This window comes from Hibiscus syriacus, unplaced genomic scaffold, assembly GCF_006381635.1.
Source record: "Hibiscus syriacus cultivar Baekdansim isolate YM2019G1 unplaced genomic scaffold, ASM638163v2 tig00109971_pilon, whole genome shotgun sequence".
Taxonomy (NCBI): Eukaryota; Viridiplantae; Streptophyta; class Magnoliopsida; order Malvales; family Malvaceae; genus Hibiscus; species Hibiscus syriacus.
Window position 1 is genome coordinate 1180221 of NW_024062542.1, and position 24985 is coordinate 1205205.

The 24985-nt window shown below is 37.1% G+C and overlaps 1 protein-coding gene, 1 non-coding gene and 1 pseudogene across 2 annotated transcripts; 2 read left to right on the plus strand and 1 right to left on the minus strand.

The window, feature by feature from the left end:
• The first annotated feature begins 489 nt into the window (after nt 1-489).
• On the plus strand, nt 490-4441 carry LOC120211233 (probable LRR receptor-like serine/threonine-protein kinase At2g16250). The gene is made up of 4 exons (XM_039209828.1): nt 490-2441; nt 2589-2714; nt 3039-3061; nt 3398-4441. The coding sequence occupies exons 1-4, from the start codon at nt 490-492 to the stop codon at nt 4015-4017; spliced, it is 2721 nt and encodes a 906-aa protein (XP_039065759.1). The 3' UTR covers nt 4018-4441.
• A 747-nt stretch (nt 4442-5188) lies between these two features.
• On the minus strand, nt 5189-5260 carry TRNAQ-CUG. Its single transcript has one exon. It is a non-coding gene; the product is annotated as a tRNA-Gln (tRNA).
• A 95-nt stretch (nt 5261-5355) lies between these two features.
• Nucleotides 5356-8584, plus strand: LOC120211234 (annotated as a pseudogene).
• Nucleotides 8585-24985: the final 16401 nt, after the last annotated feature.

Here is a 24985-nt window from a genome sequence, read left to right on the forward strand (position 1 = left end):
GAAGGGGAAGAGACAGTGAAAAGTGCATCACTTTAGCATTTGACCAGCCTCCCCCTCCCATCTTTATAGAATTATTGATTAGTTAAATCAAGATTAGTTCCTTTTCATTAACTACAACTTTTTTATTTGTTTCTCTTTCTTTTATGTTTTCTTTTCTCTCTTTCTTACTCCATTTTGTCAACTGAACAAACTGAAGGATTTAGAGAGAGAAAACAAAAGTTGGTAGTGAGAGAAAAAAGGGACAGCCAAGAAGGAGAATAGAAGTTGATACAGATTGGTTACCAACAGTTTTGAAGATTATTTTTTATAAAAAAAAATTAGAGCTTTGGAGCATCAAGGTACGAGCTTTTCCGGACAATTTTTTTTTGGGTCTTCAAAAGAGAAAGAAAGTAGTAGTTTTATTTTTGTTCCTTCTAAAGTGGGAGGAAAACAAAGAGAAGAAATTAAAATGATTTGATGCTTGGGTTCAGAGTTAGACCTTCATGAGACATGGTGGATCAGCGTAGCATAGGATTGTTATATCTCTTGTTGTTGTTGATGCTATTTGAGTTTACATTTGAGCAACAAGTGCAGCAGACTCGGCTGAGTTCAGGCATCGAGTTCGCAGCTCTGTTTGAACTCAGATCCTCTTTGGGTCTTAGAAGAAGAGATTGGCCTAGAAAAGTTGACCCTTGTACGAATTGGAACGGTATAAGATGTGAAAATGGCAGTGTTACTTCCATTAACATTTCTGGGTTTAGAAGAACAAGGCTCGGCAGACAAATCCTTCGGTTTGCCGTCGATTCGCTTGCGAATTTTACCCGTCTTGTTTCGTTTAATGCCTCTAGATTCTTGCTCCCTGGTTCTATCCCTGATTGGTTTGGCCAAAGGCTGTTGACATTGCAAGTGTTGGATCTCAGGTCTTGTAATGTCTCGGGTGTTATACCTTTGAGTATTGGTAATTTGACTAATTTAACCAGTCTATATTTGTCGGATAATCGGCTGACTGGGCGAATTCCTTCGACTTTGGGTGGATTATTAAGCCTTTTAATTCTTGATCTTTCAAAGAATTCCCTCACCGGATCTATTCCATCATCACTTTTTTCACTAAGGAATGTAACAGTTATTGACATTTCCTCGAATAATTTAGCGGGGTCAATTCCTCCTGGCCTTGGATCCCTTTCAATGCTACAAAGTCTGAATCTTTCGAGCAATCGTTTAACTTCTTCAATACCTGCACAACTCGGGGTTCTTGATAGCTTGGTTGACCTTGATATCAGCAGCAATGGTTTGTCAGGGTCAGTGCCACTAGATCTTAGAGGGCTAAGGAATTTGCGGAGAATGGTCTTCGGGAACAATGGTCTGGGAGGGGCTCTGCCGGTTGGGTTGTTCCCTTCCCCAAATCAGTTGCAGGTCATAGTTCTGAAGAACAATAGTTTCAATGGCAACATTCCTGAGGTATTATGGTCAATACCTGAGTTGAACCTGCTTGATATCTCTCACAATAATTTCACAGGGCAGCTTCCTAATTCTACTTTGAATGATAATGCCGCCGCCGCCGTACTTAACATTTCCCATAACAAGTTTTATGGAGGTCTCACCACAGTGCTACGAAGGTTTAGCTTTACTGACTTGTCTGGAAACTATTTTGAAGGCACAGTTCCGGACTATGTGCAAGACAATGCATTTCTTAGCACTAACTGTCTCCAAAATGTGTCAAGACAGAGGAATTTGACGCAGTGTGAATCATTCTACACCGAGAGGGGCCTGGATTTTGACAATTTCGGGCGCCCCAATTACACAGGACCTCCTGCACCCGAAAGAGGAGACAGCAACAGAAGGACAATCGTATTGGCTGCAGTCTTAGGAGGAGCCGGGCTTGTTGTGCTACTAATCTTGTTGCTAGTTCTTGTCCTATGTCTCCGTAAAAGGAGGAACACAAGGAACCATAGAGGGATCGATGCTGGAGCAGTTGCTGCTAGAGAAACACACCCTTCACCTGGAGTACAAATTAATTTTTCAGGTCTAGGTGATTTATTTGCCTACCAGCAACTTCTTGAAGCCACTGGTGATTTTAATGATTCAAACCTCATCAAGCATGGTCATTCTGGTGATCTCTTCAGGGGTATCTTAGAAGGCGGGTTTCCTGTCGTCGTTAAAAGGATTGATTTGCAGTCTATCAAAAAGGAAGCGTACCTTTCGGAATTGGATTTCTTTAGTAAAGTTTCACATCCACGAATCGTTCCCTTATTGGGACATTGTTTAGAGAGAGAGAACGTAAAATTCTTGGTTTATAAATATATGCCGAATGGGGACTTGTCAAGTTCCTTGTACTGGAAAAACAATTCGGAAGACGATAGTTTACAGTCATTAGATTGGATAACGAGATTGAAAATTGCTATAGGAGCAGCAGAAGGCCTTTCTTATCTGCATCATGAATGCACGCCACCCTTTGTCCACAGGTATTTTTGCAGCTTCTCGTTTTATGCTTAAACCGCCTTCAATTGCATGATGTTTTTTCTCCTGCATATCGTAATTTCTTAATGAACTATAATATTGAGAAACTGAAAAAAAACTCGCATTCACATGTTTTCTTTCTATCTTTGAAGAGATGTTCAAGCCACCAGTATACTACTAGATGATAAATTTGAAGTGAGACTCGGGAGCCTGACCGAGGTCTGCGCCCATGAAGATGGTCATCAAAATAGGATCACGAGATTACTGCGGTTGCCACAGTGAGTATTCTGTAGAATTGTGTCTATTTTGATTTTTTCAGATTGTGAATTATATACATAGATGAACATTTTTGCCCACATGAGATGTTTGGTGAACAAGTTCTTGCATGCTGATTCTGATATATCGCTTTTTAGCCTGTTGCCTGATACATTGGACGTTTTAACATTTTAGTAGTAGTTAGCAAATAGCATTTTTCTGTCTTCAATTTCATTTTACGGATTATATTGCTGTTCTGAACAAAATATTCGAGTCGTATTTCATGCTTTTTATGCTTGTTTTATTGATAATGGTTTTAATACGGTTTTATTCTCTGTTGCTCACAGGTCATCTGAACAAGGTTCTTTAGGTATGTGCACGTTCCGCTTGCAAAGTTTCACAAATATTTAGATCTCAATTGTTATCTCAAGCAGTTTATTTGTTGATTTATCGTATGATGTACTTTAGCTCCAACATGTTCATTGCATTAATTCGGCCGGTTTACAAATAAGTAACCATTGTCATTCAAGGTTCATGTCCGGCTACCATTGTGCCAGTGGATGTTCATAAATTTGCCTGATATTACCTCCCAGGGAGATTTCCAGAATATGAGCAAAGCTTGAGAGCATAGAATCGACATTAAAACGCTTTTTCATTTGATCTGCAAGCTTTTCTGAAATTTCCTTTTTATTTGTAAAACGGGCAGGTTCAACTACAGCAATATGTGCCTACGATGTTTACTGCTTCGGGAAAGTTTTACTTGGGTTGGTAACTGGTAAGATGCACATCGGTGTATCGAGTGATACTCAGATGAAGGAATGGTTAGAACAAACACTACTATGCATCAGTATATATGAAAAGGAACTCGTGACGAAAATTCTGGACCCGTCTCTTCTTGTGGACGATGATCTATTGGAGGAAGTCTGGGCCATGGCCATTGTTGCGAGGTCTTGTCTTAATTCAAAACCTTCAAGACGACCGCAGATGAGATATATTCTAAAAGCTCTGGAAAATCCTTTGAGGGTGGTTAGGGAAGATACTTCAAGTTCAGCAAGGCTTAGAACAACGTCCTCGAGAGGATCTTGGAATGCTTCTTTCTTTGGTAGCTGGCGTCAAAGCTCTATGGACGTAGTCGTTAATCCCGCAGCCTCCAGTACTAGAGCCGAAGGGGGAAGTAGTTTAAAACGCTCGGGAACAACGGGTTCGCAGGGCAGCACTCAGAACGGTGGAGGTGTCCATTCATCCTCACGTAGGCGGCATTCAAGGGAGATATTCCCCGAGCCACCGGAACCACAACGGGATATAGAACGACAGGATCGCAACTAGCAAAGAGGTTAGATTTGTTCATACAATTTTTTCTTAATAAGACATCAGGCTTCCCATTCTAGTGACTGCACCGGATGGAGCTCTCCATGGGTAAATGGGATTTCCGAGGTGATATTTTGCATCGAATCGGAACGGCTCCGAGGATGCACTGATCTTTTTAAGATGCTTAGAGTTGGTGCCGTGGACAGTGAAAGGGGTGCCATTGACAATTGCCGGTTCATATTTGTTTGAGGGTAAAAAAAAGCTACAATTTTTATAAGTGATTTGATCTTGTGTTTGTGGTCCTTTTGTGAAATGTAAAAATTGTAGGATTCCTTGATTCTTTGCAGATTTTCAGCTGTTCAGTAAAAATTAAAAATTACATGAAAATCAAGAGAAGAGATTGCACTGATTTTTGTTTTGTTGCCATTTCTATGGGAAATATGGTACTAATTGTGAGAGTGACAATGTATGTATGTATGTATGCATGCATGCATGGATGCATGTATGCATGGATGCATGTATGCATGGATGCATGTATGCATGGATGGTTTAGATAACATTGTTAAGTGATAACTTTTTTAAAAGAAAAAGCCTTAAACATTGATTGATTGAATATTATTATTGTGTGATCAAATTGTAGTGATTTGGATATGCTAATAACATTACAAAATGATTGTATAGAATTAACATTATGAAAAGGGATAATGTCACATTTGATACTTGTATTTTGACAAAAGTGATCAGTTTGGTACTTAAAATGTTCAATACAATATCTATGCTTCAACAAAATATTCAGTACGATGCATGTACTTTAATAAAATATTTAATATAAAACATGCACTTTTAAGATGTCTAATACAATGTATATACTTTGATAAAATGTCTAAAATAGTACTTAAACTATCATTCGATACACTATTATGACACCTAGGGTTTATACCGTTAAAAACAAATCCATCTATACATGAAAATTTTTCTTAGCAAATCCATGTAGATATGGTGATATTGTGTGAAAAAAAAAGGAAATAATTTTTTTCCCAAAGAGGACGTATTGTTGAGGTCTAAGAATCGCATAACATGATCAAATTATACTTCATTTGAAATAGAAGGATTAAATCTCAAATTAAAGTATAATAAAGGACCAAAACAATAATTAGATCAATTCCTAAATGGAAATTAGAAAAGTTGAAGGTTCCACCGAGATTTGAACTCGGGTTACTGGATTCAGAGTCCAATGTCCTAACCACTAGACCATGGAACCGAGCTGGATACATGATTTCTATTTATTATTTAAAAATAATGTTCCAGAGAACCTATGGTTACTTTATCCATTTGCAATTCCCACCATAACCAAATATGCTTTCTTACCCTGCTCCGCCATGCCTCCACCTTCATCTCCAACGTTATCCTCATTCCACCACCGTTTCCTCCTCCCTCGACCGCCACCTTAATCATCCCACTACTCAATCACCTGACCCCGTCGTCCGTATTCATAACTCAAAAACCACCTCCCTCCTCCACCACCAACAAAACAGGGAATCCACCCCATGGAAACGAAAACGACCGCCCCAAGCACCGAGATTCCTTGCAAACCACCGAAGACAATCCCCAAACCCCACAACTTACACTTCCACCTCAAGAAAAACAAAACATCCTAGCTCGTCACCAAACGTCCCCCGCAATTCCCAGGCTCCATTTACTCAAATTCCCTCCCTTCTCTCCAATCCGTCGTTCGAACCCAAAACGACGCCCAACGTCTAGAAAACGACGACGATGAGGATGAAGAAGTGATGATAAGGCGGGCGCTTGAGATTAGACGAAAGGTAACAGCTGAGGTTTTTAAAGGAGCAATGAAAAAGGGAAAGTTTGGGATTACTTATTCGATGAATTTGGTTAATAGGCTGCCGGAGTTCATTGATAACGATGATTGAAGCGGCCGCCTTGAAAAGGTTGCCTGAGTTTAAAGATTCGACCTTCAATTTATGAGCTAAGGTTGTTATTGATGACTCCAACGTTGTTCCCCTTGCAAGGTCAGCCATTGCTTTTAATTGCTGATGTTAATAACATTATTATTTGAATGAAATAGAAATAATATCTGATTGATCAATTGTATAGGTGGCTGAAACACAATAGCCTCTCATACCCCAAAATTGCTAAGCTGATATGCATGTCTAAAGGAAATCTTTACTCTATAAGACGGCTTGTGAGTGGTTGAAGACGGTTCATGTGAAAGGAGAGTTTATAGGCGCAACGCTTTTGAAATCCGGAGATGATATTTTGCAACAGAGAATCGAAGAATTGGATGAGATCGTTGAGTATTTGGAGAGTAATGGAGTTAGGAGGAATTGAATTGGTTTTGTTATTAGCCGATGTCCGAGGTTGTTGTCCTATAGAATGGAGGAAGTGAAAGCTCGAGTTGAGATTTACTTGAGTATGGATATGAATGAGAATGATTTCGGGACAATGGCATTTGATTATACGGGTTTACTCGGCTACTTCACTCTTGAAGAGATGAATGAAAAGGTAAGCTGTCTAATTTGCTTGTTCCTTGAACACGGCACATGGATTACAATGCTATGGGGTTTCCTTTTACCTAATTTTTAATATGATCAATGATTTAAGTTAATATGTTGCTGTTGTTAATCTAGGTTAATTATCTGAAAGAATTTGGCCTCGATACCGAATATGTTGGGAAATTACTAGCATTCAGGCCACTGTTGATGGGCTGTAGCACTGAAGAAAGGTGGAAGCCGCTTGTAAGTACTTATATTTCCTCGGAATCACCCGAGATGGAATGAGGAGAATGCTTATCATTAAGGCAATGATTTTCTGTTTTGATTTCGAGACTACAATTGCACCAACGGTCGTTGTTGTCGCTTTACTTCCTCAATGTGATCTTAATTACCTAATGTTGTCTTTCCCATTTCATTAATCTTATATTTTCCCTTTGTGATCCTCCAATTTTTATTGTGTACATTTAGATAATAGAATATGTCACGAAGACAATGCTTCAGCTCACATGAACCTGAAATCTGCTACATCGAATTGTTGCGATATTATTCTGTATAATGTTGACATTAGCATTGGTTTGGTCTTTGCCTTTTCAGGTACAATTCTTCCGGGACCTTGGTGTCCGAGAGGATGCCAATGGTAACGTGCTTGTTAAGTTCCCTCCCCTACTAACATACAGCCTGCATTGTTACATTTTGATTTTTGTGGATCATCTAAAAGTTTGTAGTAGTTCACCTTTTTAGTTGGATGAGATTATTCAACCAGGCATTAAATTGGATATGATTCTGGTTATATATAGTTCTACTTTTGGTATTACCATTAGTGTTATTTATGTTGGTAGTCTACCATCTATGTACTGTTTAAGGTTTTAAGTTGATCTAATATAATCTTATTCGTAACATCAGAATATCATACAGGTCATATTTTTGATGATCAAAGCCGGAGTCACCGAGAAGGATACCAGAAAGGTTGTAGCTTTGGGACCAGAGCTATTTGGTTGCAGTATAACAAAGACCCTAGATGTTAATGTAAAATATTTTCTTTCACTTGGCATACGAGTTAGACAGCTGGGTGAGATGGTTGCTGGTTTCCCTAAACTTCTTCGATATAAAGTAGATCTTCTCTATCCCAAGTATCGATATTTATGAAGAACGATGGTCCAGTCCCTTGCAGGATTTGATCGAGTTTCCAAGGTAAGCAATACTGTTTATCTATTTCATTGAAAGTAGTTATGATCAAGGCAAAATTATGATTGCTGAGAGCCAGGTCCTGGGAGATGAGTCGAGAGGTTCTTGAATCCTAATGAGACTTGGAAAGTGTTATTTATCAAATTTATTATTTCTTAATCAGGAGAATATGCATCCCTATTTTCATCTAAACTTGGAAACTGTAATTTCTCGAGTCACTTATCGAATTTATTATTTCTTAACCAGGAAAATATGAATCCCTGTTTTCGTCTCTATGGGCATCAGACATTTCTCTTCATAATCCAAGCCTCCTTTTTCACTCAGGGTTCTAACGTAGTGAACGTTAAGCAGGGTTTTCAGCTATTCTCTTGAAGAGCGAATAATTCCAAGGCACAAAATCATGGTGGAGAATCGGGTTAACTTCAAACTTCGTTACACGTTGGCCTGCACCGATGAAGAGTTCAATGAAAGGGTTGCGGATAAGGTTGAAAGGAGGCGAAGGTTTGAATCTGGTCTCATGGAAAATGCACTGTCTTGTTCTCAAACAGCCGAAGGTACCTCGGGGAAGACTGATAGTTGTAGCTCATGCAGCCAATGAAAACGAGTTTTCAAAAGAGGGGACAGATGAGAAATCGATATTCTTGGAGCGAGGATTTGCCAGGGAGGTTGTCGTAACGAGTTTGAAGAACTCAGTGATCTGATTCTGTCGATAATAATGAAATTTCATCTAGGAACAAAGGTTTTGTGTATATTAGTGGGATTGTGCACCGTGTATGTATTGAATATATGACGGTGACATTTTGTTCCCTGAACAAAGAGAATGCTTATATATTTTCGTTTAGAGAAAATAAGAAAGCAGCAACTGTTGTTCCTAGAAAAGAGGGAAATAGAGGGGCAACATTGCCGAAAAGGTTTTCGAAGCTGAGATTCTCCGATCGGTCACCGTTCTCGAGCAGCTTCTCTTTGGCATGCAGCAGCTCCTGCAATAGCTACTTCAACTAACAAGCGAGAGAGCCGAACCTCGTTATTCTCGTTGGTAAGTACAAACTGACCTATAGTTTGGGCTTTGGAGACATGTCTGTTTGGTTCTCAAAATTATTTTTATTTTATTTTTAAAAAATAGTTTTTTATATTTTTTTAAAAAAAATTAAAAACATTTTTAGTAAAAACTTGAATTTAAAAATAAAAATAATGAATATATTTAGTATCTAATTTTTTAAGATAGAGATGAATAAATATTTATTAAATAATTAAATTAAAATATAATTATTAAAAAAATTATTACATAAATTTAACATACGGATTTTGTAAATATAAAATAATAAAAGTTTTATAACACAAAATTATTTTAATTTATAATAAAAATATAATATTAATGCATATCAAATATAAACTAAATTAAAAGATGCTGATTCGTAATTGAGAGGTATACTTGAATTTTGCTCCAAGAGAACAGAACCGTGCAGTCGATTATATGGCAAAGTTATCACCCTTCACTTTAAAGCTTTCTCCCACTTGTCTCACTATCATAAGCAAATGAAGGTATCACTAAGCCATATACAAACTTACGAGAGATAGAAACATGATTTCTAACCATTAGAGACGGACTAGAATCACTATTGAATTCTAAAACTTAAAATCTCTCTAAGACCCCCCGCCTCGACCACCAGAGCCAAAAAATATAAGAAGGTGGGTTTGAAATGAAACTCTAGATGTAAAGATGATCTTACCTTGAAGATTTCGTGTCAATTTCAATGGCTTAGCAAGATTCAACCTTTGATCAAGAAGAGGAAGAAGAATAAGAATTTTGAAAGGAGGAAGAAGACAAGGAAGATGAACTCTTCCCAACGTGTGACCTCATTCACATAAATAGGATTCAGTCTTTGAAAGATTTTATGGGATATTTACAGCTTAAATCCCTCCTCATTTAACTTCAATATAAAAATATATCCTTTATATCTCGATTTGGGCCCAACCCAAACCCAAAACAATTCATATTTGGACAATGGCTTTATATGAGTATTGGGTTTACCCAAAATCTTCTCGGGGTTAATCCAAAATTATTAAGAGACTATTTGTTTACTTCAGAATGATTAAGCGTTGAATGATTCAGAGACTCTGTATGAATTAGCTCTGAATGTGACATGATGTTTGATAATGGCTCTGAATCATTCAGAATGTACTTCTGTGTTGAATCATTCAACACTGTTTTGCTGAATCAATCAGCATTGAATCATTCAGAAGTGCGAAACAAATGCGCTGAATACTGAACGGTTCAACATTTAGCGCTGAATGATTCTATTAAAAGGCAAACAAATAGCCCCTAATTTAAAAATCCAAGGGTTACAATGAGGCTTGTCGAATTCAGGTATTTTAACCGCTCCTAGGTAGAATTTTTAAACTAACATGTTAGTTTCAAGCTTCAACGTTTCTACTCTGAAAATTTTGCCAAGCATTTTCTGTTAATCACAAGAGTCATCTTCTTTCATAGATAAACAAAAAACAAAACAAAAAACAACAACAACAAAGTTTATTTAAATAAATAAAATAGGAATAGAATAGAGATGTGATCGATTACATTATTAAATTTCAGTTATTTAATCTCACACCCAATTTAAATAATTTAAAACATGACACACGTGTTTATACCATTTGCATATTTATTTTTTTAAGAATTTAATTTCTTTGTTTATTTACGAACCAAACGATCTCAGTAATAAATGAATTGTTGTTATTTCTTAAGGTCTCAGGTTTGAGCACCATGAATGTCAGGAGTGTGAGCTTTCAATGTTAAATAATTGAGAATTATCTTTCAAAATGTATTGTATTGTACCATATTAATAAAAAAAAATCTTTATTTTTAAATTGTTTTCTATAAAAAATTATTTAAATTATATTATTTTTTATTTTAGGTATTTAATTTGCATCAAAATAAGTGTTTCATGTTTTGTTTTATAGTCATTTTTAGGCTGTCATAAAAGAAAAGTTGTCCAATAAATATATATATGTATGACACGTGATGTTTTTTATTTGATTTTTTATGAAAATTAATAAAAATTTTGAAAATTGGTTTTTTAGTGTCAAAATACTTCAGCATCGAAAATTCATCTATGTGAAAATGAAATTAAGACCCCAACTTTTAAAAATTAGTACCTAATGAAAAACTAGATAAAAAATTAAAAAAAAATCAAAGTTTGAAGAACTCATCTATGAAATATAACCATTTTTATGACAGGCAAATTACGAAATAAAACATTAAAGACTAGTATCTTTCTCTAATTTCTCAACGTGTAACGTGCGACTATAATACCTAATTATTTATTAATAGAAGAGGAGCTTCTCCGGCATCACTAATATCAACTAATCTTATCTTCATCATGAACAAACTTGTTTCGCATGTTCCAAACGTTCTATTCGAGAACGATAAAGTCTCTCCATCCCAATTTGATCCAACTGGGATGCATACCAATCCAGCCAAGTTTTGCAGGATTCTCTTTGCCACTCGATGATGTCCGTCTTAAGGCCGGAGAGCTACATAATGGTTTTTTTATATTTTTTATTTTGGGCAATCCTTAATAGCATGCAGCAACGTTTCCATAATGTCACCGAAGAAATTGCACCTTCCTTTAGAAAGGCATACATTCTTCAGTTTTTCTCTTGTCATAATATCATTGTGACAAATTATCTACTGAAGATTTTGTTTTTTGACAGAATGGGAAAGATATTCCATATTCTTTCATTCTGAAGAAACAACTAGTTGTACCCCAATTTAGCCGAAAAAATCCTGAAGAATGATGACTCCATATGAGCTTATCGGACCCGAAAGGAGCAATAAGGGTCCCCAGAACTTTATCTGCATCTTCAGCTACAAGTACACTCATTGTATTTCCTTCATCCCATCATGGCACTCATGGAATCATAAAATCTAAACATTTGATCGGGTTATTCGCATTGTCAAGATAGGAATTTATCCAATGAATTGGGGAGGAATTTCCCTACGCATCGCCAAACATTTTTCATGGCCATCGAAGCCAATCCTCCAGAAGAAACCGTCCTTAAGGGCTTCATTTGCTTTGAAATGATAGCCCAGGCATGAGATGATTGATCTCCCAATTTGGCATCAAAGAAATCCTGTTGAAGAAAATACTTTGCTTTCAAGACTTTCTGTTGGGGAAAACGGGTTATTTCCCACACGAACGTAGTTTTAAAATTGACCTAAAATGTCAAGATTAAAACCACCAAAGGTTGTACAGCGGATAAACCTGTCAAACTATTGAATATTGAAACACAATGGAAAAGAACCGAATAAAAAACAATAAAGGAGAGAACACACCAAATTTACGAGGTTCGACGAGAATATCGTCTACTCCTCGGGCACCACACCGAATGATAACTTCACTATATCGCCAATATTACAACAAATGGAATTCTTTGGAATTCCCAAAGTGGGAGAATGAAGAATACAATAGGAAGAGAGAACTTGTTTTTGGGATGATTTCTAATGGAAATACTTAGGCCTATTTATAGTTGAGTTTCAAGAACAATATGTTCAAAGTTTGGCCACCTACCAAAGAATTTTCCAATGTGTACAAGTTAGCCACCAAATATGAAATTCACATGTTCAAAGTTTGGCCACCAACCAAGATGAAATTTCCAATAAGTTGGCCACCAACCAAGATGAAATTTCCAACTTGTCAATTTAATTTCTAGACAAATCTAACAAATCTCCACCTTGGCTTGAAATTACCAAGCCTACTCAACTTCTTCAACTCCCCAAATTTGTAGTGCCTCTAATTGCGCTCACAAGCGCCACACACCCGAAGGTGTTCATACTTTCAGGATGTTAATCAAGTTCAAACAATGATTGAACTTGATTACTGTTACCACCTTGGTCATCATATCTGCAGGATTTTCTGATGTCGCAATTTTCTGAAGTAGAATCTTTCCTTCTTCAAAGATCTCCCGCACAAAGTGATACCTCACGTCGATATGCTTAGTCCTTGAATGGTAGACTTGATTTTTTGCTAAGTGAATAGCGCTCTGACTGTCACAATAGAGACTAATGTGACTTTGAACAACTCCCAAGTCTTCCATCAACCCATTAAGCCAAATTGCTTTCTTTATAGCCTCTGAAACTGCCATGTATTCTGCCTCTGTAGTAGACAAGGCCACCGTAGATTGCAATGTAGACTTCCAACTTACTGGGGCTTTAGCAAGAGTAAACAAATACCCAGTAGTTGATCGACGCTTATCCAAATCACCAGCATAATCGGAATCAACATATCCAACCATATACTGACCAAGTGTTTCATCCTGTTCAAAAACTAAACCAACATCCACGGTTTGTTGGAGATACCATAGAATCCATTTTACATCTTGCCAATGTCCTTCTCCAGGATCATGCATGTACCTGCTCACAACTCCAACTGCTTGTGAAATGTCAGGACGCGTACACACCATTGCATACATCAAGCTCCCAACTGTATTAGCATATGGAACTTTTGCCATATACACTCGTTCTTCGTTAGTTTTAGGAGATAATTGATAACTAAGTTTCAAATGAGAAGCCAATGGGATACTTACATGTTTGGTATTTTCATTCATGCCAAAACATTGTAATACCTTTCTCAGATACTGCTTCTGTGTTAAACAAAGCTTCCCTCTCTGTCTATCTCTGCTTATCTCCATACCAAGAATCTTCTTGGCCTCACCTAGATCTTTCATCTCAAACTCTTGATTCAACTGAGCCTTTAATTTGTCTATCTCCTTTTGACTCTTCAAAGCGATCAACATATCGTCAACGTACAAGAGAAGATAAATGAAAGATCCATCTTTGAGCTTTTGCAAATACACACAATGATCATATTTGCTTCTAGTATACTTTTGCCTCCTCATAAAGCTATCAAATCGCTTGTACCACTGCATCGAAAGATTGCTTCAATCCATATAGCGATTTGTTCAGCTTACAAACCCATTTCTCACGACCACCATCTTTGTATCCTTCTGGCTGAGTCATATAGATCTCCTCTTCTAAATCACCGTGCAAGAAAGCCCGTCTTTACATCAAGTTGAGCTAGCTCCAAATTCAACTGTGCTACCAAGGCCAACAATATTCTAATGGAGGAATGCTTCACAACAGGGGAAAATACTTCATTGTAGTCGATTCCTTCCTTTTGAGCGTAGCCTTTAGCTACCAACCGTGCCTTGTAGCGAACATCTTTCTTGTTATGAGATCCATCTTTCTTTACAAATACCCACTTGCATCCAATGGCTCTTTTACCTTTCGGTAGTTGTGCCAGTTTCCAAGTGTCGTTCTTTTGGAGAGACTGTATTTCTTCATCCATGGAACTTTTCCATTTGTCACTTTCCAAACTTTGTATTGCTTCTTGATAAGTGATAGGGATATCATCATTAACAACTGAAAGAGCATAGGCCACCATATCAACAAATCGAGCAGGTCTACGAATTTCTCTCCTTGGCCTTGTAACTGCAAGTGTTTCTGGTGTCTCCAATGGTTCTTGGGTTTGAACCTCTTCATCTTCTGATTCTTCTATTGGAGTTGAAGAATCAGCTACATCAACTTCTGGGATCATCATCTGTTGAAACTCCACCTGCTTTGGAGTATGCTCCACCTGCTGCGGAGTACTACTTGTCTGGACAGCTTCACTTGTTACCTTCTTTACTAGGGCAGATTCATCAAAGGTAACATCTGTGCTACAAATTATCTTCTTAGTGTCTAAACACCAAAGGCGAAATCCCTTCACTCCATGGGTGATTCCCATAAAGAAAGCCTTCTTTGTTATCGGATCAAGCTTGGATTCCTTCACATGATAATAAGCAGTGGATCCAAATACATGTAAGGAATCATAATCAGTAGAAGGTTTTCCAGACCATACCTCCAATGGTGTTTTTCCTCCTATCGCTGATGACGACAAACGATTAATGAGATGGCCAGCATATGTCACAGCCTCAACCCAAAATGCCTTGCCTAACCCAGCATTAGACAACATACATCGAACTTTCTCCAATAGTGTTTGATTCATACGCTCTGCCACCCCATTCTGTTGTGGTGTATGTCTAACAGTGAAGTGTTGAACAATACCATACTCATGGCAAACGTCAAAGAATGGGTCACTTTTATATTCCCCTCCATTGTCCGTCCTAAGACGTTTGATCTTTCTACCAGTCTGGTTCTCGATCATATTTTTCCATTTCAGGAAAATTTGAAGCACTTCATCTTTAGACTTCATCGGATACACCCAAACTCTTCTGGAAAAGTCATCTACAAAAGTTACAAAATAATGGTTTCCTCCCAATGACGATGTCTTTGAAGGACCCCATACATCTGAGTGAATATAATCTACAATACCTTTTGTATTATGTATAGTGGTGCCAAACTTCACTCTCTTCTGCTTTCCCAGAACACAAATGCTCGCAAAAGTTCAATTTGCAAGCCTTTGCACCTTTCAACAATCCTTTATTTGCCAGAATTTGCAAGGATTTATCTCCAGCATGTCCCAACCGCATATGCCACAACTGGGTTGCGTCCAAATCATCACCTCCGGAAGCTGCTGTAACTGCTCCAATAATTGTACTACCTTGGTAGTAATACAAATTATTTTTCCTGATGCCCTTCATCATCACAAGTGCGCCATATGTGACTTTTAAAACTCCATCTCTCATAGTGACTACTGAGCCTTTGGATTCTAAGGCTCCCAACGAGATGAGATTTTTCTTCAAACTGGGCACGTATCGACATCCGTCAGAACTCTGGTTGATCCATCTTGATTCTTCAATCGAATTGAACCTATCCCAACAGTTTTACAGGCATTGTCATTGCCCATATAAACAACTCCTGCATTTAGTTCCACTAAATCAGAGAACCACTCCCGATTAGGGGACATATGATAGGTGCAACCCGAATCTAATATCCACTCATCGGAATGAAATGTTGTTGATGAAGCAACCAATGATATGTCAGAGTCATGTGCATCATGCTCTGCAACACATGCATCTGGAGCAGCTTTTCCTTTCTTCTTCAGCTTCGGACAATCTTTCTTCCAATGGCCTTTCTCATGACAAAAGGCACATTCATCTTTTCCCAGTCTGGACTTCGACTTTGATCTCCCTCTCCACTTTGGCTTTTGACTTTTCGAGCGACCTCTTGCCACCATGGCCTCTGCTGCTTCGTACTTGCTCTCCTTCTTGGTTTTCTTCCTGAGTTCATAACTATACAAAGCAGCAGTTACATCTTTAAGGGTAACATTATCCTTACCATGAAGTAACGTTGTCTCAAGGTGCTCAAATTCATCTGGAAGAGATGACAACAACATCAAAGCCAAATCTTCATCTTTGAAGGTTTCATCCATGCCCAATAAGTCTTCCACTAGCTCATTGAACGTAGTGATGTGTTCATTCATACTGGTGCCTGGTTGATAATCAAATCTGAACAATATTTTCTTCATGTGGAGACGATTCTGAGAGCTTTTCTTCAGGAATTTTTCCTCCAAAGCTTTCCACATCTTACTTGCAGAAGTCTCGTTCTTGTAGCCATACTTCTGCTCCCTGGAAAGACAAGATCGAATCGTGCTGCACGTAAAATGATTGATTGTTCTCCATTCTTTCTCCTCCATATATTCGGGCTTTTCTTCCTCAATGGCGATGTCTAGACCTTGTTGGAATAAAGCGTCTAACACCTCGCCTTGCCACATGCCAAAATAACCGGATCCATCGAACAACTCCACCGAGAAATTTGCATTTGACATCACCCTCCTCACCGGTCCAGATGAAGAGCTTGATGTCTCAACTGATCCGTATTTTGGCATTTTAATTCTAACGAACAATATTCAATATCATGAACTGTATCTTTTCAGCAACGGAACCACCAGGATAACCTCAACTGAAGCTCTGATGCCAATTGTTGGGGAAAACAGGTTATTTCCCACACGAACGTAGTTTTAAAATTGACCTAAAATGTCAAGATTAAAACCACCAAAGGTTGTACAGCGGATAAACCTGTCAAACTATTGAATATTGAAACACAATGGAAAAGAACCGAATAAAAAACAATAAAGGAGAGAACACACCAAATTTACGAGGTTCGACGAGAATATCGTCTACTCCTCGGGCACCACACCGGATGATAACTTCACTATATCGCCAATATTACAACAAATGGAATTCTTTGGAATTCCCAAAGTGGGAGAATGAAGAATACAATAGGAAGAGAGAACTTGTTTTTGGGATGATTTCTAATGGAAATACTTAGGCCTATTTATAGTTGAGTTTCAAGAACAATATGTTCAAAGTTTGGCCACCTACCAAAGAATTTTCCAATGTGTACAAGTTAGCCACCAAAAATGAAATTCACATGTTCAAAGTTTGGCCACCAACCAAGATGAAATTTCCAATAAGTTGGCCACCAACCAAGATGAAATTTCCAACTTGTCAACTTAATTTCTAGACAAATCTAACACTTTCCCCACTAAATAATCAGCGTCCTATAAAATCTTCTATACTTGGGTACCCAACAGCGTTAAATTAAATAATTTGAGGTCTTTGATGCATAGGCCCCCTTCTCTCTTAGCTCTACAAATATTCTCCCAAGAGACCATTTCCCAACCTCTTTTGTCCTACTTTCCTTACCATAAAAAAGATCGTATATGAGAAGTTATCTCATCTATAATGCTTTCCGGTAGTAAATAACAGGACATAGCATAAGTGGGGAGGGCTTGAGAAACAGACTTAAGGAAAACCTCACGTAGAGAAGATTTTTAGTTCAAGCCCTATAAACGTTTAGCGGTTATATTCCGGATAAAGCTAAAGGTGCTTATCTTTCCTTTACCGACCGAAAAAGACAAGCCGAGATAGGATCTCAGATCTTCTTGTTCGGCAACTTCAAAAATTCCAAGGACGTTATCCCGATGCTCTTGCCGAGTATTATTACTGAAATAAATAATCGACTTGTCATAGTTGATCTTCTAACCCAAAGCCTCTTCATAAGCTCTGAGAACATTTTTCACCGTTCTGGCTTCCTCTTCTGAATTCTTAAAGAAAATAATGTAATCATCAACGTAGAGGTGTGTAATCCTCGGGCCTATGATGCTAGCATGGACTTATTTGATTAAACCTTTTTGTTGTGCATCATTGAGAAGCGTCGATAACCCCTGTGCATAGAAAAGAAACATGTACGGGAGGAGGGGGTCTCATTGTCTTAACCCCTTCCCCAGAGTGAAAGAATCGGAAAGGTGACCATTGATCCCAATTTGGAACGAAACATTGCAGATGTATTTCTTTATAATTTCAATAAAATTGTATCTAAATCTCATTTGTTCTATAATAGAAAACATAAAGTGTCATTCAATCTTTGTCATAAGCTTTCTTCATGTCTAATTTAAGGGATGCTCCTTTGTTAGCACTATTTTTTTAACCTTTTAGGTATTGAATAAGTTCAAGGGAAATAAATTTTTTTTTATAGATTCTTCTACCATAAACAAAAGCACATTGATCGACTGCAATACATTTTGGCATTTAAGGCTTAAGGCGATTAGCAAAGGCTTATGAGTCTAAAGTTTTTCATAGCCTAAATTGTAATTAGACCAAATATTTGAGAATACAAACTTATCATTCTTTAATTATGTCCTTACTTGATTAAATATTTATAATTTTTTTATTTTTTAAATTTAAATATTTATTCTATATAAACCAAAATACTGGTAAACTAAAATTCTATCGAATATAAAATTTTTAGCAGGTCGGGCCTTTGGGCCATAACAGAGCTCCGTCCCTATTCATGGAGCAGGCTCGATACTTCATCTGGTGGGTTTTGTATAAGATGAACCTCTAAGTCCGCTGGTGATAGATACTTGGATAGGCAGTCGGCTACTCGGTTGTCATCCCAAAATATATAGTTAAAGTGTACATTCCTGTCTTTGTTCTTCAGTTCCCGGATGTGAGATAAGATTGCAAGCTTGCTTTGTTGGTCAATCTTATTTTCCATTTACCGAATGGCATCCTTGCTGTCCAGTTCGACCTCGACCTGTGTGTGTCCTAGTTCCCATGTAATTCTCATACCCATGTACACTCCCCAAAGTTCTACTACAGGCACCGAGCATATTCCAATATATTTGTAGAGTCTCATGATCCACTTGTCTTCGTGGTTTCTTATCAAGCCTCTACACATTGTGCTGCCGTTTGAGGGGTTTGACTAGCGTCCGTGTTAATTTTGTGCCATCCTGTTGATGGGCAAGACCATAAGACTGGTTTCTGATTTTGTGCAATAAGAATCCCAACTGAGCGTTTTATCTGGTTCGACTCCTTACTTGTGCAAATAACTTGGAGGTTTCGACTTCTCTCCAAAATGGTTCTGTGTTCCTTTACTGGTGCATCGAAAGCTGCAGCATTCCTCGCAAGTCATAGAGGTTCCAAAGAATTGATCCAAATAGAATGTCCCAGTCTTTTGTTAACTTAGCAAAAGAGTTTGGCTCGGATAGGTTTGTCAAGATCCATGTCTGAAATTTCATGGACATGAAGTCGTCGAGTCTCTCAAGTTTAATTATCGAGGACCATACACTCATGGCTTGGGGGCACCAACAAAATATGTGATTAATATCCTTCAAAGATGCTGCGCATATTGGATATCTGTCGTCGAGCAAGAGGTGTCAACGTAATTTCTCTGCATTTGTCATGGCTTTGTTATTGCATGTGATCCAAATGAACAATTTCACTCTATGTATGCCCTTGAACATATGAATGGTCTTCCATAGGATTTCCTTATTATCAACTGTTGGCCTGCGACGAACTCTGTATGTAGACTTAACGGAGAACAGGTGGTTTGGATTGTCATACCAGCCAGCTGAGTCGTCTGCGAGTGTTCCCATTGGTTCCTTAGTTGCAGCTACCCGTAAGAGGATGGTTATAGGGATGAGGTGTTCGAATTTACTCCATGCCCAGTTACCATCATTATCTACCATTTCCGCGACTGTTACCTTCGCTAAGGTTGGTATTACGTGCGCTGGGACATATGATATAAGCGGATCTATTCCGTCGATCCATTTGTCATGCCTAAAGTTCGTGTCGATGAACCAGTAGTGGTGGAACACGGAACCATTTGATAATAATACCACTGCAAGAAAAGACTGAGACATCCTATTTGAATCTATTCATTAGAGCCTATGATTTGCGAGGAATGCTGCAGCTTTCGATGCACTAGTAGAGGAACACAACCATTTTGAAGAGAAATCAAAACCTCTAAACGATTTGCACAAGTAACGAGTTGAACCAGATAAAAAGTTCAGTTGAGATTACTACTATAACAAAAGACTCACTACAGCAAAATAAGTTTTTAGCGGCGTTTTTTAGTCATATAACGACGTTTTTAAGCGCTGCTAAAAATCTTTCTAGCGCAAAAACAAACGCCGCCGCAAAAGTTTGCGGCGTTTATGAACGTTAAACGCCGCTAAAGGTTATGATCTTTAGCGACATTTTTAGAAACAAGCTATTTATCTTTTCTTTAGTGGTGTTTGTTCAAAAAAATGCCGCTAAATGTTCTGACACATAGTGACATCTGTGGATATAAAACGCATTATTGACTACTTATATAGTGGCATTTTCTATATAAGCGTCGCAAAAGATCTTGAACTTTAGTGGCGTTTTGTTTATAAACATCGGTATTGACTATGAATTTAGTGGCATTTTATTAAACAAACGCCACTAATTAAAACTGATTTTTCAAACGCCCTTCCCTGCTCTTTTATTACCCAAATTTAAAATTAAAGTTTACATTTTGAAATCCATAACAACAAATTTGAAATCCATAATAATAAATCAAAGTTTACATTAAAGTGAAATATAACGTAGTGCAACATTGTTAACTATAATAAACAAAGTATATATCTAAAATAACACCTAAGATGGTAGACTCTGGTGTTGATTTTTTCGTACCATCTGTATCATAGCTTGAAGTTGATTTTGAAATTTCACTTTCTCAGGATGAAGCAACTTTCTTCTCTACACCACATCCAAATGAATCATGCTTCTCGGAAACAAAAGCTTTACAAGGTAATTCTCACTGCAAAAAAAAAAAAAGTGAAACAGTTAAGTATTGTAACTTAGAATTGAAGATAGAACCAAAGAGGCGAAGAATATGCTATCGTGATGTAATCAGAGGACAATCACAATCAAATGTGAATGAATATGCAATACCAAAACAATTATAAGAACAGAAAATCTAATGTTGTGAACGAATATCACAATCAATTGTTGTTGGAATGGCTCATGTGCGAGACAAAGACACAAATCATTCTATATACGCAAATCTAATTGCATCACCTCAGCAGATCCCAATTTCAATGTTTTTAGGGCAATTTGGTACGACAATTTGGACAAGTAACTGCAAATGAAGATGCATGCTTATTTGGGTTTGACCCATCTAATTATTATCTTATTTATTTTTCTAAAAACATAATTTTCACTCAAACTTACTGCCTTCCATCACTTATCAAATATTACATTTTACTTAATTTCCAGGGAGTGTCAATCAAATATCATACCAAGTAAAAAAAAAGACTTCCAAAACAGCGTCAATCAATAAAAAATTGCAGTAAGGGCAATTACAAACAAGCAGTATTTGAAACTTTACCTGTGACTACAACTAAAAAGTTTACCTGTGCCAAATTATCAGCTTAAGCACCATTCACCTCGAACAAAGTAGCTTATCCTGCATATAAATCACATCCACATACATCTTCCTAATACTTAAATTATGATCCTAATACCCAACCCCTTAAAAAAATGATCAACCTCCTTCGACTTCACTGAATAAATGGTGTCTAATGCTAATGGTAAACTAAACGATTCTGAGGTCCTTATTCAGGATTCTGTGAGAATACTAGAGGTACATGTCTATTTTAGTCAAATCTAGCATAATCATGATGTTCTATGGTAATGAGTTTGGTCTTTTCCAATGTTATTAATGTATTCAACCATATAGGAAAGTGGTCAAGGGGAATCGATGGCATGCATCAGGAGATTACGATATCTGGTTAAAATAATAGGAGGCTTACCTGGTTAGAAAAATAAAAAGGCTCAGTTATACTTCATTGGAGGATCTCTTGAGGCAAAATCTCGCTGCTTTGTAGTTTTCTGTTGGCATTTGGTCATTAAAGGGTGGATACAATCCTGATGGAAGTTGACTTTATATTTTTCAGGTTTTGAGTCCATGTAATCATTTGGAGAAAAGAAATTCATATGCTTATCATGCTAGTTACAAAGTTTAGACAACCATTAAATTATAGTTTATCTGTAAAAACATTATATTAGGTCCATGTCCATGCTAGTTATCTAAATTGGTTTACATGGGGTTTATATGTATCCAAGGGATAGGATCCAACGCTGCCTTGACCCTAGGATAAAAACCTGTAGGGCACGTTGTCATCTTATTACACTTGTATGTTATTGTTAATGGTTCCACAAACAACCATAATTTTTCTTCTTCGAACTTCAATTTTCATCATTGTAGCATTAATTATGGTTTCCTTTGCTGTCCTGATTTTCTTCTACTATTTAGACTCTTGTACTACAACATACCCACTTACGTTGCTGTTTTTCTAGATATATATAAAATCCAATCGTATTTCAGAAGCTGAAAATATACAGAGAAAGGTTCTTCATATTATGGAATTATCTAAGGTTTGAATTTTATTCTTTTTCTCGTGTATTTTCTTTTATATGATATTATTGTACTTAAATTGCTTTTTTTTTCATTTTTTAACTTTGGTTTGTGGGTGTGTAGGTGATAGTGAATTTCTGTGTGAAACTACCCTCTGCATGCTGTTTGATGCAGTTTAACCTAATATAAAACAACAGTAGTCCGACACCTTGTAATGGACTTGAATCACAAAAAGCAACAAAAAGAACGAAAGTATTAAGAGAAAAAAAGTTAAAATCAGAAACACAACAGCAAAAACAGTAGAAAAAATTAAAAGTTAAAATCAGAATCCTAATCCAACAACATTAAATTTCAAACCGCAGCAAACATCAGCAAATATAGCAAGAGTGAATTTCAAATCAGAATCCTAATCCAATTTTAATTATGAAAAAAAGTGACTCAAGTTCCTAATCCTATGGGGTTTTATGAAGCAAAGCTAGGATTCTTCTTAGGAAATGAATTTTTATTTCAAGGAAGCAGAATCAATGGTGAATGGCGTTCTTAGGAAATGGGTTTTTATGAAGCAAGAGTCTTGAGAGTAAAAGAGAGAAGAGACTAAAAGAGTACCTAAATATTGAGCCTTGAGGAGTGACTGACGGTGCGATGGTGGTCACTGGAGGTGCGACAATGGTGACTGGCGGTGCGATGATGATGATTGGCGCACTGAGTTGGAGAAGATGTTGTACCAGAGAATGGATGAAGAAGAAGTTTTAAAGAAGAGGTTCAAAAGATTTTAGGGATCGGGTAGGAGAATGGTTGGAGATATATTCATCATTTGGCGTCATTTTCACAAAAAACGCCACTAATGTACACGTTTATTTCGACGTTTGTATAACAAACGCCACTATTTACGCGTCTATTGTGGCGCGTGTATGAAAAACGCCACTATTGTACAAGTCTATTGCGGCGTTCCATTAACAACGCCACCAAAGTATGCGTTTATAGCAAACGCCTCTATATATTGGGCTATTGTAGCGTTTTTTACATAAAAACACTAAAGTATGTGTTTGTGGCGGCATTTTAACAAAAACACCACTATATATCTGGCTATCGCGGCATTTTTTTACATAAACGCCACTAAAGTACGTGTTTTTAGCGGTGTTTTGACAAAAATGCCACTATATGTCTAGCTATCGCAGCACGTTTTTACATAAACACCACTAAAGTATGCGTTTGTAGCGGCGTTTTCCCAAAAATGACACTATATATTAGGATATCCTGTCATTTGTCTAAAAAAGTCGCTATATGTAAAATATTAACGACATTTTCTCTAAAAACACCACTAAAACAGCCGCTATAAATCTATTTTGCAGTAGTGGGCACATCCTATTTGGAACCTATTCGGAACCATTTAATTCTTTTTTATTAATATCAAATTCTTTGAAACCTATGACTCCGTTACAAAAGATTGGCACATCCTATTTGGAACCTTTGGTTCCGTAACAAAAATTGAGAATCCAATTAAGATGTCTGAGTCATTTGTTATGGAGCTATAGGTTCCAAAGAACCTAAGAATTTGATACTAATAAAAAAGAATTAAATGCTGGCAATCACCGTAACAAGTTATATATATATGCAAAGAATAACCTTAAAAATTATTTCAACATTTTCTAAAGGCACATTTAAATCAAAGATTAACATGCTTTTAATTCTAATTGTAGAACCAATATTTTGATATAACAAATAAGGACAAAATGTTTATGGACTTAATTGAATTTGTTTAAACATTGCAAAAATAATTCAAGATTTTAAAAGCTGAAATTAGGTAATTTTGGGCCTAGTTTTGAAACCCCTTAGGCGGTTTCGAAACCCTTAAGGCAGTAGCCAAAATTGGCCTAAAGGTTTCGAAACCCCCCTCATAGGTTTCAAAACCCCCTCATAGGTTTCGAAACCCTCCATGTTCCAACAATAAAATTTTTAAAGGCAGTTTCAAAACCTCCTTGGTGGTTTCAAAACCCCTGTGCAAAATTGCAGATTTTTTAGCTTCCAACGGCTTCGAAGCATCTCCATCGGCTATAAACTGCCACAAACTCATTCCATCATACAAAAACAACCCAATGACACTTGAAGAAGGTTACTACACCAATCCAAGCGTAGAGATCAAGAGAAAAGAGTTTTCATTCATATTTCATTCATTTTCTCTTGTACATAAGTGTATAGAGCTTAATTGTATATCATTTGTTTTATTCTTGTGAGCTTAATCTTTGTAAACACCCACCTTGAGAGGTCTTCTTGTTTACACAAATCAAACCTTGAAAAATAGGAGTGGTTCTAGTTTAGCCTTAGAAAAACTAGAGTGGTTCTATCTTAGCCATTGAAAAGATAGATTTGTAAGATTACACCTTATCCTTAAAGGTAAGAACAAATTAGTGAATTTGTTGAAATCCTTAGTGGTGGAAAGCTAAGGTAGTGGATGTAGACTTTGGTTGAGAAAGCCGAACCACTATAAATCGATTTGTGCCAAAAAGTTTTATTTTTTGCTCAAGTTTCCACCAAACTCTATCAAAGCCAAATCACCCCCTTTTGGTGGTTTTCGGTTGATCGATCGAGCCTAACAATTGACATCAGAGCGGGTTACAAA

Excerpts from the sequence above, each read along its gene's own strand:
- LOC120211233 (XM_039209828.1), top strand. The coding sequence starts at position 490 with ATGGTGGATCAGCGTAGCATAGGATTGTTATATCTCTTGTTGTTGTTG. Across the intron at positions 2,715-3,038 it reads AGATTACTGCGGTTGCCACA|GTCATCTGAACAAGGTTCTT; the intron begins GTGAGTATTCTG and ends TGTTGCTCACAG. Across the intron at positions 3,062-3,397 it reads ATCTGAACAAGGTTCTTTAG|GTTCAACTACAGCAATATGT; the intron begins GTATGTGCACGT and ends TAAAACGGGCAG.